This window comes from Bombina bombina, chromosome 11 (genome assembly GCF_027579735.1).
Source record: "Bombina bombina isolate aBomBom1 chromosome 11, aBomBom1.pri, whole genome shotgun sequence".
Taxonomy (NCBI): Eukaryota; Metazoa; Chordata; class Amphibia; order Anura; family Bombinatoridae; genus Bombina; species Bombina bombina.
Genome location: NC_069509.1, coordinates 123,421,837 through 123,440,639, shown reverse-complemented (window position 1 = coordinate 123,440,639; position 18,803 = coordinate 123,421,837). Strand labels below are relative to the sequence as shown.

The 18,803-nt window shown below is 40.1% G+C and overlaps 1 protein-coding gene across 1 annotated transcript; it reads left to right on the top strand.

Moving 5' to 3' along the window:
- The first annotated feature begins 1,417 nt into the window (after positions 1-1,417).
- Positions 1,418-3,477, top strand: LOC128641706 (serine hydroxymethyltransferase, cytosolic-like). Its single transcript, XM_053694237.1, has 2 exons — positions 1,418-1,628; positions 3,184-3,477. The coding sequence occupies exons 1-2, from the start codon at positions 1,418-1,420 to the stop codon at positions 3,354-3,356; spliced, it is 384 nt and encodes a 127-aa protein (XP_053550212.1). The 3' UTR covers positions 3,357-3,477.
- The last annotated feature ends 15,326 nt before the right edge of the window (positions 3,478-18,803 follow it).

Below are 18,803 nucleotides of genomic sequence, written 5' to 3'. Positions count from 1 at the left end.
TATATATATATATATATATATATATATATATATATATATTGAAAGTATAAAATGTCTTAGCATCTGTGTTAAGAATATTTGTGGACCTAAAGAGAAATGATTAATGACACTTATTGTTTTTATTTCAGATGGACCCCAGACGGGATTCATGCATGCAACATTTTTTTAGAGATATAGAACATGCTATATTGTGTGAAAACATATATAACAGAATGTATAAATGCCATTAATTTCAGAATAATTAACAGTATTAAATTGCTTTAATATAGTATAATGCTAAAGGCACATGATGTTTCATATCAAAACGATCAGAAAATTGATATGATGCTGCACCATTTATAATTAATATTGTGAGTGATTGATACAGGAAGTTATGATCAAATGAATAACCATTTCATAAAAATAATGAGTTGTTTAAAATGTTGGATAATAAATGTATTGCTGTGTTGTATGTCTACTGCCCCCGAGTGGCCAAAACCCAGTATAGCAGTTAAGAGACTTAACTGTTTAAAGGATGCGTTTCCATAGCAGTAATATATACCAAACCGTTTATCCAATGAGAAGGGACAATCAAAGGGCGTGAACGAAACAGGTCATCAATGATTCTATAACAGGAGTAGTCAATCCAGAAAGGGACAGTTTTTTTTTTTTTGTGACTTGCTGAGACTAAGAATTGATTTTGGCTGCGATACCTGGGAACACTTTTCACTGAGCAAGAAGCTGAAAACTTTACCTTGATATATGCAATAACTTTCCTTCAAATGAGATGACCTAAAGACCACTACGAATTGGTTCAAATTGGTGAAGTATAATTGTTCTAATTTTTAAAACTTGAAACAAAGGTTATTGGTAAGAACATAGTCAATTTGTATTTAATAGATTTAAAAAGCAGTGTATATTTAGCTTTTATTCAGTCTGTATATTGTTAAACATAATCCTAAATTTAAAATTGTTTATCTGTGCAAATATATAATTATAAGTCAGAATTGGGTTTTTGCATAAATAATATATACAATTTCTGATGTTTTAAATTAGAATTGTGTTAGAGTAAAGCGTGGGTAAATAGCTGAGTATTTTACGTAGAATCCCATTGTGTTAATTGAATGAAAGGCTATTTGTAAATAAGGCTGGTTTTAAATGTAAACTTTTATGAGTTTTGCAAGAAGTATAGCATATCTTAATAGTCTTTTTAAACGTATATAATATTGTGTCATATTCTGGTATTACAAATATATTCCAATATGCTCATAAATATTAACTAATAAAAAGAATTCAGATATTTATATTAATTTAATGGTTTCTAGTAGATGCATATTGATTGAGGGTTGATATTTTTAAAGGATAATTATTAAATACATTGTATTATAACCCTGCCATAGGCTGATATATTATTTGGAGAGCACTACTGAAGATTTTTATGAATATACTGACAAGACTCTGTCAGTGTTACAGACCTTTTAATCAGGTCCTTGCTCATTTGAAAACCAAACTCAGTATATGCGTTTTCTTTAATTCAGGGGACAAGAGTGCCTTACGACCTAGTGGCCTTCGCTTCGGAACTCCAGCTCTTACTTCTCGAGGATTCCTGGAAGACGACTTCAAGAAAGTAGCACAGTATATTCACAGGGGTTAGTATATTGATCTGTTCTATTTTTTAACAAGAACAGCAGAAATTCTAGCTAGTTATAAATGTTATCTTTAATGGATATTCTACTATTTTGAACCAAGATTAATACCACACATCATTATCTTAGTTCCTTCAACATCTGTTTCTGAGAACCAGATGCATAACATCTTACAAAATTTTCCCATTAACTTGTATTATAAATGTATCTCCTTGTCTCTTTTGTTAATGCTTGTTTATTTTCTATGAGCATACTGAGGGTAGTCTCAGGAGTGTGTACGTGTCATGAGCATTATGAGCCCTATTTATCAAGGTGTCGGAGTGCTTATGCGAACCTGTACCAGAGATTTAAGAAGCAGCATCATCAGACTGCTGCGTCTTAAACCACTTTGCCACCTGTTATGTGGACTTTTCCGACCAGGAAGGTTTGACAGTGCTTGCTCACACGCGAACAGGAGACATCATTGCACACTAGCCATAGTATGCAATGTTTAATGCGAGCAGCGTATTGCTGGCCACTAGACGCAAAGCTGGACAGGCCAAGATTTACGCCCCTGACTGCTTTACATTCTTAAATCTATCCATATATGACAGTTTTTGTATAGTGTTTATTGATCAATATTTTTATTTATTAATGTTTTTATTGAGATTTTCATATTACAAGAATGTAAACCAAAAGACATTTCCAATGTTAAGACTTCATACATTCTTCAGCAAAAATAGGTTTAACAGATATATCACAAGCTTCAGTTAAAACTAAATAATAAGCTACACAAACAAGGTAGCATTTAACAATAAACTTTTCGGTCAGTGTTTGCTATGTCTACAATTAATGGTACAGACTCTGAATCCTGCTACATATAAGAATAATATCTATGATCTATGTTCTAATACTCAGTTCCTCAAAAATGAGGAGGGGGGACGGGTGGCTCCCATGTTCTATTGTCATCTACTTGGAGGGTGTAATATGTGTTTTAAACTGATCCCAGTAAAGTTGCATATCGTAAAAAACTTCAAGTTTTTGTTTTCTAAAGAAACCATACTTTTCCAGGAAGAATAACTCATCTTTTCTGCTTATCCACATTTGTTTAGTAAATTGCGTGTTTTGCTTCCACTGTCTGGCTATGATGGATTTAGCACTATTTAGGGCTATTTGGAAGACTGCTTGTCTGATCTTACAGAACTTACCCGGTTTCTGGTTAAACAAGACATGGGATGCCCGTAATGTATATTCCGTGTTAAATAAGTATTTCCCCAATTTTTCTACTTCTTTCCACAAATTGTGGAGAATCCCACATTCCCACCATAAATGCATCATATTCCCCATCTTTCCACACCCACGCCAACACTCTCCTAGAGAGTTTGGGTAAATATATTTCAATCTTTGTGGTGTCAGGTACCATCTTGTTATTTATTGATCAATATTTTATACACCATGCTCAAGATATGTGCACACTCCCAAGAGATGCTGCTGAAAAACTACCCCTGAACTTGCTATCCTCCTCATTCAGATCATGACAACTTGTTCTGGTATTTCATGTCCTCTTCTTTTTTTCTAGGCATTGAGCTTACTTTGGAGATTCAGAATGATATGAACCCAAAAGCCACACTGAAAGAATTCAAGGACAAGCTGGCTTCTGATGCCAAACACCAAGAGAAGATAAAAGCCTTGCGAGAAGAAGTTGAAAAATTTGCTGGCGCTTTCCCTATACCAGGGCTGCCTGACCTGTAACTGTCATTAGATTATCTGTTTGTTTGTACTGCTGTGTTCTTTTCAGTTCTCAAACTGTAACTCTAGTAACCATGTTTAGCTTTAAAGGGAATTTTATAGTGTAAAAAGGAAAATCCTCTATTTCATCAGAGCATTTTTAAAAAAAACAAAAAACAAATTTCTTTAGTTTACTAAGTGTTAAATCCCTGCATAGGGATTAAATACATAGCCATTTTTTATTTTTTTTTGCTCCTTTTGCCTCTTCACATAATAATATAGATGGTCAGCTAATAAGAATCAAGCATACATTTGTATGTCCAATCACTGGCTGTGTCCTGGAGTAGAATTAGAATTGTTACATATTTGACTGAGGTTAACCTTTTTGAAGGAACAAAAAGAAAGGAACTTGTTTAAAAAAAAAATAGAGCATTTTATATTTGTATTTTTACATTAGAATACCCCTTTAAGTGTTTTGAAACCTGGCACTTTCATCTGATACTGACATTTTGGCTATTTTACAATGGTTAGGGCATAGTGCCATTTTTCTTTGCTTAAGCATGATAAATTTATTTCTATGTGCCTCAAATTTCAAGCAAGCACTTAATGAGACACTAAACTCAAAATGTAATCGCGGACGGATAAAATGTTTAATTAAGTAAAACCTCCTTGAAATATAAATGTATTTATTGTCTGTTTTGCTGTGCATAACCTCTGATAATTGTGCTTGTTCCACTTCTCCTAAAGAGAAACTTGACTTCCTCTATGAAGCTTCGGTATGCTAAAATTTACCTGAACTTGCAACATTCTACATAGTGATTGCTTAGATCAGAGCACAAGTTGTTTTACACCTGTGCCTAAATGTCCACAGCAATAGAGTCCAGGAATATGGAATCCACCAAGATTTCCAAGGGCATGTTTGCTGGAAATTTACAAGATTTTGTTAATTGTGGTAACACAATTATTTTAAATGCTTTATAATGTATATTTTGTGTTCAGATTTTTGCAATTCTGTTCTTAATTGCTGATGTATACTTTTCATATAAAAACTGTTGATTTTATGTCCCTTTTAACTGGTGTACAATAACCGCTCAAAAAAATAAGAGACTCTTTGTAAACTGCTTTGGAAATTTAGTCTGGAAATTTTTCTTTTCTTAAAATACTAAACATTTTATAGATGAAGAAAACATTTTATATACAAATCTCAAGGTATTTACTGTCCCTTTAAATGCTTAAATGTTTGGAATAAACCTATTTAATTTTGGATCAAATATTTTGATCCCTAACAGACACAACCAAGTTATAATTTCTTCTTGCAACACTTTTCATCTTCCACAAAACACTGAAAGGTGATATTTTAAAATTGGCTTAACTATCATTTTTAAAGTAACATTTAACACTAACAGGCCCATTTATCATAGGGCTTGCGGACCTGATCCGACACTGCGGATCAGGTCCGCAAGACCTCGCTAAATGCGGAGAGCAATACGCTCTCCGCATTTAACATTGCACCAGCAGCTCACAAGAGCTGCTGGTGCAACGCCGCCCCCTGCTGACTCGCGGCCAAGGTGTCAATCAACCCGATCGTATTCGATCTGGTTGATTTCCGGCGATTCCTGTCCGCCTGCTCAGAGCAGGCGGACAGGGTTATGGAGCAGCGGTCTTTGTGACCGCTGCTTCATAAGTTGTGTTTCTGGCGAGTGTGAAGACTCGCCAGCAACACGGCCCTTCAAGCTCTGTACGGAGCTTGATAAATGGGCCTGTTACAACCTGTAATTTAAAATGTCTAATTATATGTGGTTAAAAACTTTGTAATATACTTTCATTTTCTCCCCTTTTAATTTAATTCTAAAAACTGTGGGATTTTTGTTATAAAGTGGAAGACTCCAAATTTAAAGTGATGGCAAATCCTAGCGTTTGTGAAATGCTAGGATTTACCATCGTAACAAATAAAGGGGACTTTCATTCATGAAGTATAAAAATACTTCATTCTGAAAGCCCCTTTATCACTTTAACTCTGCTATATTCCACACAGTCATTGGCTGCATACTCTAGCGACCCATTTATAGCTATCCCTGATCGGGTTCAGCAAACAAGGAAACCAAGGTTACAACACTGTAGTACCCATTATTTCACAGCTAATCTTTGCTTTGTATATATCCTTCTAACGTATCATTTGTGTTTAATGTCATTTTAATCGACGGTAAAAGGAGTTAATTTCTTCTAAAAGACACAATGAGTCCACGGATCATCTTCATTACTTATGGGATATTCACTTCCTGGTCAGCAGGAGAGGCAAAGAGCACCACAGCAGAGCTGTTAAATAGCTCCTCCGTTCCCTCCCACTCCAGTCATTCTCTTTGCCTACGTTAGTGATAGGAGCAGGTAAAGTGAGGTGTTAGTTTAGATTCTTCAATAAAGAGTTTTTTATTTTATGAGTAGTGCCAGCGAGTGCTACTTTGTTCTGGGGTGTAGCCTAGTCCATATCAGTCTCTACAGTAGAGCTCTGGTGGCTTTAGAGCTATGGGAACTGGTGGGACATAATTCTCACTGCGCCTCCCATTTTCAGCTGCCCATATCCTTCAGCCTGAGATCCATACTAACTCAGCATTGCTTATCTCTCAGGTCAATGTGAGGGAGAGGACCTCTCAAGCTTGGGAACTGCCCTGCTGCCAGGCAGTGTTTGAGGTAAGTGCTGCCTTTTTCTGGGATCTAAGGAATCTCAGTGTTTGTTTCATTAGCACTACAGTACATAAGGGGTTAATGGTAAACCTTACTTATGTGGGGACAGTTTCAGACTTTCAGAAGGGAAGTCTTACTTGGGCAGTGATTTGGTGCAGGCAATGGGGCTGGAGTTATGTTGCTAAGTTTATTTTCACTAAAATGGAGGGCTCCAGTGGTTTCACTATTGTTTTTTCCCTGAGAGGGAAGCAGAGACTTGCAGCACGCCCGCGAGGGGCGGGACTTCCTGTTTTTTTGAGCCTTTGCTTGTAGCACTATTTCCAAGCAGTTGCAGGTCTTCAGATGTGATGTACTGGTGTTTATCTGGACTAGAGCAGCATGTAGAACACTTTTCATGCGCTTTTAGCACAGGTGCGGTCCTAGTTCGGTTTTTCTGGCAGGTTGCAGTAACGGATCGTTTCTACAAGGGATCCGGTAGAATTGGTTAAGGTAGGAGCACCTCAGCAGGTTGCTGTGGTGCAGAGGTTTAATTATTACTTATTTTTTCTAACCATTTTGTAACTACAGCAAAATTAGCAGTTTGTCAAGAGAAAGAAAAAAACGTTTAAATTTAAAGAGACAGTAATGGTTTTTGATAATTTTATTTTATTGTTATTCCCAGTATTTTTTTCTGCTCAATACCAATATGTTATGTGAAAAAATGGACCAAGATGAGGTGCAAGCTGTTACATGTGCTTTATGTCTTGATGCAAATGTGGAACCACCAATCCCTTTCTGTCCTATATGTATTGAAAGGACTGTGAATTTTAGGGATAAAATTTTTGCTGAGCCAATCTCCTCTCAGGCAGATGTTGTCCAAGAGTCCTCTGATGAGGGTCAATTTCTGCAGCAACTTTCTCCCCAAGTGTCCCAAAAATGATCGCCCTCACCAGCAGTGCCCTGCACGTCTACTGTAGTTCCTTCTGGAATTTCACTACATGACATAGCTTCTCTTATGTCTACTACTATCTCTGATGCTCTGTCTGCCTTTCCAATGTTGCAGGGCCATCGCTGTGGTAGCTATCTCAGAAGTCTCTTCTCACAGATCTGAGGAAGAGGTTCCTGCTTTGGCATCTGAAGGAGAAATCTCAGATTCGGAGGAGGTGTTAACTTTGACTGACTCCGAAGTGGTATCTTTCAGGTTTAAACTGGAACATCTTCGTCTCTTACTTAGAGAGGTTTTAATGACCCTAGATGATAGTGACTCCACAGTGATGGTTGTCCCCCCAAAGTCTAGCAAATTAGACAGATATTATGATGTACCTTCCTTTACAGATGTTTTTCCAGTTCCTAAGAAGGCCTCTGAAATTATTAATAGAGAATGGGAGAGACCTGGTATTCATTTCTCTCCTTCTCCTATTTTCAAGAAGATGTTTCCTATAGCTGACTCAGTTAAATAGGTTTGGCAAACTGTTCCTAAGGTAGAAGGAGCTGTTTCAACCTTGGCTAAGAGAACTACTATCCCTATAGAGGATTGCTGTGCTTTTAAAGATCCGACGTGCAAAAAATTAGAGGGTCTACTCAAGAAAATTTATGTTCACCAGGGTATGCAGTGGCAACCGGCGGTCTGTATAACAACCATCACAAGTGCAGCAGCCTACTGGTTTGATGCTCTGGCTGATGCCCTCAGGCGAGAAACTCCCTTGGACGAGATCCAGGACAGGATAAAGGCTCTTAAGCTAGCTAATGCCTTTATCTCGGATGTCACCCTTCAAGTTATTAAGTTGGGGGCCAAAATTTCAAGCTTCTCTATCTTGGCTCGCAGGGCCTTATGGCTGAAAAGCTTCTAGCTGTCCCTTACAAGGGGAAGACCCTGTTTGGTCCTGAGATGAAAGAGATTATTTCTGACATTACGGGAGGTATGGGTCACCTTCTCCCTCAGGACAAAAAGATTAGGCAAAAAGGAAGACAAAGTAATTTTCGTTCCTTTCGCAACTTCAAGGGATTCTCTTCCTCTTCTCCCTCAACTAAGCAGGAACAATCTAAATCTAATTGGAGACCCACCCAATCTTGGAATAAGGGTAAGCAATCCAAGAAGGCGGCCAATGACTCCAAGACAGCATGAAGGTTTTGCCCCCGATCCGGGACAAATGGATCTGGTAGGGGGCAGAATTTATTTTTTCGCTCAAACCTGGGATTGGGACGTTCAGGATCCCTGGGCTATAGAAATAGTGTCTCAGGGATACAAGCTGGAGTTCAAAATGTGTCCTCCCAGGGGCAGGTTTCTAATTTCAAGGTTATCTGCAGACCAGACAAAAAGAGAGGCGTTCTTACATTGTGTAGAAGACCTCTTAGCTCTGGGAATGATCGTTTCGTTCCACCTCAAGATCAAGGTATGGGATACTATTCCAATCTGTTTGTGGTTCCCAATAAAGAAGGAACCTTCAGACCAATTCTAGACCTCAAGAGTCTAAACACGTTTCTCAGAGTACCGTCCTTCAAGATGGAAACAATTTGTTCCATCCTTCCCTTGATCCAGGAGGGTCAGTTTATGACAACAGTAGATTTAAAGGATGTGTACCTGCATGTTTCCATTCACAGGGATCATCACAGGTTATTAAGGTTTGCCTTTCTAAACAAGCATTTCCAGTTTGTGGCTCTTCCTTTCGGTCTTACCACTGCTCCCAGAATCTTCACAAAGGTTCTGGGGTCTCTTCTTGCGGTGCTTTGTTCAAGAGGCATTGCGGTGGTGCCGTATCTGGACAATATCCTAGTTCAGGCGCGTTCCTTTCACCTAGCAAAATCTCACACGGACCTGGTAGTGGCTTTCCTAAGGTCACACGGGTGGAAGGTGAATCTAGAAAAGAGCTCTTTAGTTCCTCATACAAGAGTGTCCATTATAGGGACCATCATAGACTCTCTGTCTATAAAGATTTTTCTGACAGAAGTCAGGAAATTAAAGATCGATACTTGTCGAGCTCTGCAATCCTCTCCTCGTCCTTCTGTGGCCCAGTGCATGGAGTTAATAGGTCTGAAGGTAGCGGCAATGGACATTGTCCTGTTTGCTCACTTTCATCTCAGAGCTCTGCAGTTGGACATGCTCAAACAATGGAACGGAGATTATTTGGACTTGTCCCCTCGACTGGCACAGGAGACAAGGGAGTCTCTTCTTTGGTGGTTGTCTCCAGATCATCTCTCCCAGGGAATGTTTTCGCAGACCATCCTGGGAGATTGTGACAACAGATGCCAGCCTTCAGGGGTTGGGAGCAGTTTGGGGCTCCCTAAGGGCTCAGGGGATATGGTCTCAGACAGAGTCTCTCTTGCCCATAAAATTCTGGAACTGAGAGCGATCTACAATGCTCTCCTGACCTGGCCTCAACTAGCTTTGGTTCAGTTTATTAGGTTCTGAACAGACAACATGGCGATGACAGAGGTTTCCAAAATAATTCAGTCGGCAGAGGCCCATTCTTGTTGTCTGTCGGAAATCCTCATCCCAGGGGGGGACAACTGGGAGGCGGATTTTCTGAGCAGACAGACCTTTCATCCGGGGGAGTGGGAACTTCATCCGGACGTGTTCTCCAGTCTGATCCTCAAATGGGGTCAGCCGGAGTTGGATCTCATGGCATCCAGGCAGAACCCAGGTACGGGTTGAGATCCAGAGATCCTCAGGCGGAGCTGATAGATGCTCTGGCGGCCCCTTGGTCCTTCAATCTAGCATATATCTTTCCTCCTCTTGCTCTCCTTTCGCGAGTGATTGCCTGGATCAAACAGGAAAGATCTTCAGTGATTCTCATAGCACTGGCCTGACCTTGCAGGATATGGTATGCAGACCTGGTGGAGATGTGGTCTCTACCTCCTTGGAGGCTTCCGCTTAGAAAGGACCTTCTGATTCAGGGACCCTTCCATCATCCAAATCTAGATTCTCTGAAGCTGACTGCTTGGAGATTGGACGGTTGATTCTAGCCAAGCGAGGTTTTTCTGACTCAGTCATAGACACTTTGATTCAGGCTCGTAAGCCTGTCACTAGAAAAATTTATCACAAGATTTGGTGTAAATACCTTTATTGGTGTGAATCCAAGGGCTACTCCTGGAGTAGAGTTCGGATTCCTAGGATTTAAACTTTTCTCCAGGAAGGATTTGAGAAAGGATTATCTACAAGTTCTTTAAAGGGTCAGATTTCAGCATTATCTATCCTGTTACACAAGCGTCTAGCTGATGTCCCTGATGTTCAGTCTTTTTGTCAGGCCTTAACCAGAATTAGGCCTGTGTTTAGACCAGTTACTCCTCCATGGAGTCTTAATTTAGTTCTCAAGGTTCTTTAAGGGGTACCGTTTGAACCTATGCATTCCTTAGATATCAAGTTGTTATCTTGGAAGGTTTTATTTTTGGTAGCCAATTCTTCTGCTCGTAGAGTGTCTGAGCTTTCAGCATTACAATGTGAGCCCCCTTACCTTATTTTTCATGCGAATAAGGTTGTTTTAAGTACAAAATTTGGATTTCTTCCAAAGGTTGTTTCTGATCGGAACATTAATCAGGAAATTGTTGTACCTTCCTTGTGTCCTAATCCTTCTTCTAAGAAGGAGAGGCTCTTACACAATTTGGATGTAGTTCGTGCTTTAAAGTTTTATTTACAGGCGACTAAAGACTTCTTCTTAGACACGATGAGTCCTCGGCCCGCCCTGTCATTTTTAGACAGGATGTTTTTCTTTTACAAGATACGATGAGTCCACGGATTTCATCCTTACTTATGGGATATCGCCTCCTGGTCAACAGGAGGAGGCAAAGAGCACCACAGCAGAGCTGTATATATAGCTCCTCCCTTCCCTCCCACACCAGTCATTCTCTTTGCCTGTGTTAGAAAGAGGAAGAGGTAAAGTGAGGTGTTAGTTTAGTTTCTTCAATCAAGAGTTTTTTATTTTTAAATGGTGCCAGCGAGTACTATATTATTACAGGGTGTAGCCAGGACCTGGTCAGCCTCTTGTTAGCAGAGCTACAGGTGACTTTAAAGCATTGGGAACTGGTGGGATTAATTTCTCACTGCGCCTCCCATACTGTATGCTGCCCTTCTCAATATGGTCTTAGCAATTCTAACTAAGGCCCTGTATGTCTCCACAGAATGACAAGAAGATACAGAAGACTTCATAAGTGTGGGATGATTCATGCTGTCGATTAGCACCAAGGTATGTGCAGCTCTTTTTTCTGGGACAGCCTTAACTCAGGAATTGCTGCAGCATTTATTTCTGTGAACCCCTAATTTTACCCAGGGCCTCCCTACAAGTGTTAAGGAGGATGTGGTGGGGGTGGATAGATTGGGATGCTCAGGACACATTTATGGGATATGTGGGAGCGCATATAGACATTGGACTGACGCTAATCATGTCTGACCCTAAAAGCGGAGCATGCCTCCGGTGTTTATGGGGATCCGGTGTGTGTATTACTTTCATTTTGTGAGGACCGCATGGTTTTAGTACGCATAGACAGCCCCTTTTTTGTGGCCAGATAAACAAGCGTGGGTGAGAGTCGAGACCGCATGGCTTTTACACTGCGATCACAGCGACATACGGCTCACGGTTCTTGAGGGGAGACCCAATCACTATGACGCTAGGAGTTAGTGATGCCCACGAAGGGCGGAGTTTTTCTCCCGCGCTCTGGATGCCGCGCAGCTACATTCTGCAATATGCAGCGTGGGTGAGAGAGGGATCGGAGCTTCACTGCCTGCCGGGACTGCATGGTTTTATATTATAGGAGCAAGCAGTCTTAGGCAGTGTATATTTGAAAGCGGAGACAACTTCGAGGGGGCAGGTAGGCGCCTCAGCAGAGCTGTTGAGGCGCCAGGGGCATAGTTTAAAGATCTGGTTTTAAAAGTAATATTACTTGCTCTTACATTTTATTTTCCTCTGATGTCTTCGGTTTAATTTGATTTGTGTGTATCATCTGTCACTTTGATGGTTAATTTTTAAAGGTACAGCTGCACACTTTATTCAGAGGTCTTTATTTAACACATTAGTTGCAAGCCAAGACCAAGTCTGTTTTTATTTATGCTAACATGGATATGAATGTTACATGTTCACTATGTTTGAATGCAAATGTGGAACCTCCCGTTACCTTTTGCCCCTCGTGTACTGAGAGGGCTTTACAGTTCATGGAGCAAATGTTTTTTGATACAGATTTAAATAAGGCGGATGCTTCTCAAGGTTCTAACAATGAGAATCTGAGTATGCAACATCTTTCTCCCCAAGCATCACAGTCCCTAACGCCTACCCAGGCACAGTCCAGTACCTCTGCAGTTTCATCTGCATTTACTCTAAAGGACATAGCAGCTGTTATGTCCTCTACACTTTCTGAAGCATTGTCTGCCTTTCCCGTACTGCAAGGCAAACGCAGAAGGAAGGACGACCTTGTGGCCAATACGACTTTGGATGCTTTAATAGCGAGGTCAGAAATGCCTTTACAGGGATCAGAATTGGAGCCCTTATCTGAAGGTGAGCTTTCTGAATCGGATAGCGCCCTGCTACCAACGGATTCAGAAGTAATGTCTTTCCGGTTTTAACTGGAACACCTCCGCCTGTTATTGAAGGAGGTTTTGGTGACTCTGGACGACTGCGATTCAATCGTGGTTCCTCCAGAAAAATGGAGTAAGTTGGACAGATATCTAGAAGTCCATACTTATTCAGATGTTTTTCCAGTTCCCAAGTGAACTTCGGAAATTATTGCTAAGGAATGGGAGAGACCAGGTATACCATTCTCTCCTCCCATTTTCAGGAAGATGTATCCTATAGCAGATTCTATCAGGAATTCTTGGCAAACGGTTCCTAAGGTGGAAGGTGCTATTTCCACTTTGGCTAAACGAACTACTATCCCTATTGAAGATAGTTGTGCTTTTAAGGACCCTATGGATAAGAAATTAGATGGTCTTCTTAAGAAACTTTATGTTCATCAAGGGTTACTTTTACAACCGGCAGCCTGCATCGTCACGGTTACCACGGCGGCTGCTTATTAGTTTGATGCTCTGGAGGAATCTCTTAAAACTGAGACTCCTTTGGAAGAGATACAGGACAGAATTAAAGCCCTTAAGCTGGCTAATTCTTTTGTGACAGATGCTTCTCTGCAAATTACTAAGTTGGCGGCTAAGAGCTCAGGATTTTCAATCTTAGCACGTAGGGCCTTATGGCTGAAGTCCTGGTCTGCCGATGTGTCATCCAAAACTAAGCTTTTGGCTATCCCTTACAAGGGAAAGACCTTGTTTGGTCCTGACTTGAAAGAAATTATTTCTGACATCACGGGAGGTAAGGGTCACCTCCTCCCTCAGGATAAGAAATCCAAACAGAGGGGTCGCCAGAGTAATTTTCGTTCCTTTCGAAATTTCAAGGGAACCCCCCTCTTCCCCTTCCACTAAGCAGGAGGGAGGCTATTCTCAACCCAAGTCCACATGGAGGCCCAACAAGGCTTGGAACAAGGGCAAACAACCCAAAAAACCCATTGCTGCCACCAAGTCAGCATGAAGGGATGGCCCCCGATCCGGGACCGGATCTAGTCGGGGGCAGACTATCATTTTTCGTCCAGGCTTGGATAAGAGACGTTCAAGATCCTTGGGCAATAGATATAGTATCTCAGGGATACAAACTGGAGTTCAGAAATTCTTCCCCCAGAGGAAGATTCCTTCTCTCTTGATTGTCTGTAGACCAGATAAATAGAGAGGCGTTCTTACGCTGTGTAAGAGACCTATCCTCCATGGGAGTAATTTGCCCCAATCCAATTCAGGAACGGGGACAGGGATTTTATTAAAATCTGTTTGTAGTTCCCAAAAAAGAGGGAACTTTCAGACCTATCTTAGATCTCTAGAGTCTAAATAAGTTTCTCAGAGTTCCATCTTTCAAGATGGAAACTATTCGTACCATTCTTCCATTGATCCAGGAGGGTCAATTTATGACTACCATGGATCTAGGGATCTAAAGGATGCATATCTTCATGTTCCTATCCACAGAGATCATCACAAGTTCCTGAGGTTTGCCTTTCTGGACAAACATTTTCAGTTCGTGGCTCTTCCTTTCGGTCTGGCCATGGCACCCAGAATTTTCACAAAGGTTCTGGGGTCGCTGCTAGCGGTTCTGAGACCGCCGGGCATTGCAGTGGCGCCTTATCTGGACGATATTCTGATCCAGGCATTGTCTTATCAGCTAACAAAGTCTCATACCGACATTGTTCTGTCCTTACTTAGGACTCATGGGTGGAAGGTAAATCTGGAGAGGAGTTCTCTAGCTCCACAGACAAGGGTTCCTTTCTTGGGAACTCTAATCGACTCTCTATCCATGAAAATATTTTTGATGGAGGTCAGAAAATTAAAGAGTCTGAACACATGCCGAGCCCTTCAGACCAATCCTCGGCCGTCAGTGGCTCAGTGCATGGAGGTAATTGGATTGATGGTAACGGCAATGGACATCATTCCATTTGCTTGGTTTCATCTCAGGCCTCTGCAACTGAACATGCTCAGACAGTGGAATGGAGATTATACAAATTTGTCTCCTCAAATACACCTGGATCAGGAGACAAGGGACTCTCTTCTATGGTGGTTGTCGCTGGATCATCTATCCCAGGGGACATGCTTTCGCAGACCCTCATGGGTGATAGTGACAATGGATGCCAGCCTGTTAGGATGGGGAGCAGTCTGGAATTCCCTAAGGGCTCAGGGGGTCTGGACTCAGGCGGAGTCTCTCCTTCCCATCAATATCCTAGAGTTGAGAGCAATATTAAATGCGCTTCAGGTTTGGCCTTAGTTGGCTTCGGCCCAATTCATCAGATTCCAGTTGTACAACATAACGACGGTGGCCTACATCAATCATCAGGGGGGAACAAGAAGTTCCTTAGCAATGACAGAAGTAGCCAGGATAATACAGTGGGCAGAGTCTCACTCTTGCCATCTGTCCGCGATCCACATCCCAGGGGTGGAAAACTGGGAAGCAGATTTTCTGAGCAGACAGACATTTCATCCGGGAGTGTGGGAACTGCATCCGGAGGTATTTGCCGACCTGATTCTCAGATGGGGCAGGCCAGAGTTGGATCTCATGGCATCTCGCCAGAATGCCAAGCTTCCGAGATACGGGTCCAGGGATCCCCAGGCTGAGCTGATAGATGCCTTGGTAGTGCCTTGGTCCTTCAGCCTAGCTTATGTGTTCCCTCCATTTGCTCTCCTTCCCCGGGTTATTGCTCGAGTCAAACAGGGCATCTGTGATATTCATCGCCCTTGCGTGGCCTCGCAGGACTTGGTATGCCGATCTGGTGGACATGTCATCCCAGCCCCCGTGGAAGCTTCCATTGAGGAAAGATCTTCTCATTCAGGGACCCTTCCATCATCCAAATCTAGTTTCTATGCAGCTAACTGCTTGGAGATTGAACGCTTAATTTTATCTAAGCAAGGGTTTTCTAATTCTGTCATAGATACCTTGATTCAGGCATGTAAGCCTGTTACTAGAAAACAGAAAGGAAAGAGAAGGGCGCCTCCTAGTGTAGCCAATTTTTATATATAGGAGATAATGCAAAAGTAAGCATACTCACAATGTGGAGAGGCAAAGGTAATGCCTAGATGAGCGGTCTGGGAACTTCACAGTGTCCCAGCTGACTGTGCACTGTGCTTAAAGGGCTGCTCCTCCCAAACGCAGAAGGGATATCTGTATTCTGGAAATCAAAAGCAAAAACAAGAGGGCGACCCCTAGTGCAGATCAATGATGAACCAGTGGTGGAAATCTGTTAGTGCTGACGAATGGATACTCACAGAAAAAATTGCACCCTGTAGTGCAAATGTAGCATACTAGGAATATTATAGTGTCCTAGTGCACAAATCCACCCCAAAAGGAACTGTCGTGATGGCCAATGAACTTCAAATGTATGAGATGGACGTCAGGATGGTAAAAAAGATCAAGAGAACTCCAGTATCGATATAAAAATATTTAATAAAAAGATAAAAAATGAACATACACAGATCAACAATGACATCTGTTGTGAATTTGCTACGCGTTTCTAAGCGTTAACCACGCTTTTTCCTCAGGCAAATGATACTGAATGTGCTGGAGTCTCTTACATATATACCCCTGTGTAGGCTTGATGAAATCAGCTGTAGCTTATTAGAACAGGTGCTGCATAAATTAGCTCCCTTGATAGTCTAACCGGATGTTTAAAGAAAATAACAATGTTACAATCCAATGTGTATAGCCAAATATCTAATACAATAATACTCAATAGTCCTTCTAAACATATATAAACTAAAATAAAAGACACATATAAATACCTCGAGCTTTAGGCTCTATCAGTTGTCCAGAATGTTTAAAAACCGTATTGGGAATAATCGTCATAGTATGTATACATGTATATGTAAAGTTTATTTCTGCCGATGCGCTATTTATATATCTATTTATGTTCCTTGATGGTATTTGTGGAAATGGCCCTACAGGTAGATAATGAACTGTGAAGATACAATCCTATATTTCTAAACATGAAGGGGTGTGTATCATTGAACGAATTAGAATGTTATGTGACTAGCCAGTCCGATTGCTTCGTCAGAACAGGGTGTGTTGCGCTAAACTAATAGCCGTGTTGTATTCAAAATATCTCCATACTGTGTTGTGTTGCTTCACCTGATTGGGGCTAAGGTTGTGTATCTAATGACGTAAAGATGCGTGCATATGCACCAATGTAAACAGAAACATTAACCTCTGTTGTTAGGTGTTTGTGGTTGTGGGTGTGTATCTAATGACGTGGGGATGCGTACAAGAACACCCATGGATACAAAATCTGTTACCTATGTTGCTATGTATAAATATAGCGTGTTAACCGTAATAAATAACTGATACCTTAGTGTGCAAAAAAGAAGAGCTGAGTTGGCTTTGACTATAATATTAACTACATTCCTGACAAGTGTGTATGTGACGTGAATATAAGGACCACAATGCGAATATATGAAAATAATATAAGTGTGCATGGATCTGTGTCTTAGTGATAAATGATGCGATTTATTGCATCGTTATATCTAAACTAAAGTTTTGTGATAGATAGAGGTCTACCTAAATCTTATGTGAACAAAAATAATATAATAAAAATGGAATGTTAAGTGGGTATAAAGTCTAATATAAAATAATAGTGAGCATAAATGAGTATGACAAAAATGAAAGAGAAATATTATTAGATATAAAATCTAATATAAAATAATAGTGTAGGATACATTCAAAACTGTGAATAAATGATGGATTTAATGTGAAGATATATAATTATAAAATAAGCTCGATGTTGTAATATGGGTAAAAAAATAATATTATATATATTGGGGATGTATTAAAAAGCAGCGGAATCTATTACTTCGTTAAGACCCTCTGGATGTAAAGTTTTAAATTGATAAATCCAAAAGGTTTCCCTCTGGCGTAATTTGATCATTCTGTTTTGGGAACTTATAGCAGGAATCATTTCCAATGGGGTAATGTTCATGACGCACTTGTTTGTGCCATGTATGGAAGAATGGTGCCTAGAGGTACTATATTTATCAGATCCTTTCAGGATACATCTCAAATGTTCTGACCATCTTTGTCTAATTTTTCTACAGGTGCGACCTATGTATTGTAGGCCACACAAGCACGTTATACAATATACTACAAAATTTGAATTGCATGTTATTCTTTGCGTGATTGCAAATGATTCTCCAGTGCTGTTAGATATAATGTTTTTGCAACTATTCGTTATGTATTTGCACATGTTGCATCTATTTTTATTACATCTATAAGTTCCTATGTTTGATATTGTGGAGCTATGAGTACTATTGTTAAGAGCTTTAAACTTACGTTTGCACATCACTACCTTACTAGGTGCCAGTTTTTCTTTAATAGTAGGGGCTCTTTTAAATGTGCATCTGGGTTTGTCTTGTAATATTATTTTGAAGATGGGGTCTCGTTTGAGTAATGGCCAATGTTTAAACAGAATCTTTTTAATCTCCTTATAGTTGTTATTATATCTAGTGATGAATGAAGATTCATAATGTGAATCTTCATTTTTGGGTTTTTCTAATCTTTTTGGTTTTAACAATTCTCCTCTATTTAGAGAGCGTGCTTTTTGGAAGCCTAATTCTATTAATTCTTCTGGATAGTGTTTCTCCTTGAATTTATTTTTAAGGAGTATGCTCTGTGTGTCGTAAGTGTTAATGTCTGTACAGTTACGCCGGATCCTCCTAAACTGGCTATATGGAATATTTGTCTTCCAACTAGTATGGTGGTTACTAAAGTAATCCAAAAAATTATTGCTATCTACCTGCTTGAAAAAGGTACATGACTGAATGCTATTATCCTCTCCCCACATTAGGGTGACATCCAAAAAATCAATTTGATCTATTTGGATGTTCCAAGTAAATTGGATTCCCATATTATTATCATTTAGATAATTCTGAAAGGAGGCAAGTGTGGAAGATGATCCCCTCCAAACAAACAATAGATCGTCTATATAACGGCCATAGAAGACCAGATTTTGCTCCCATTCTGCATTATAGATGTATTTGGATTCAAAAGTACCCATAAATAAATTTGCAAAACTGGGAGCAAATCTGGTCCCCATGGCCGTTCCCTTAGTCTGAAGAAAAAAACCGTCTAAAAATTTAAAATAATTATGAGTTAATATGAAATGTATAAGTTTAAGCAAGTAATTCTTTTGGATATCAGACATATATGGATCTTCACTAAGATAACTGTCTACAGAGTCTAAGCCTATATCATGTTTGATATTAGAATACAGGGAACTAACATCACAAGATACCCAAATAAGATGTTTTTCTTTTTTAAT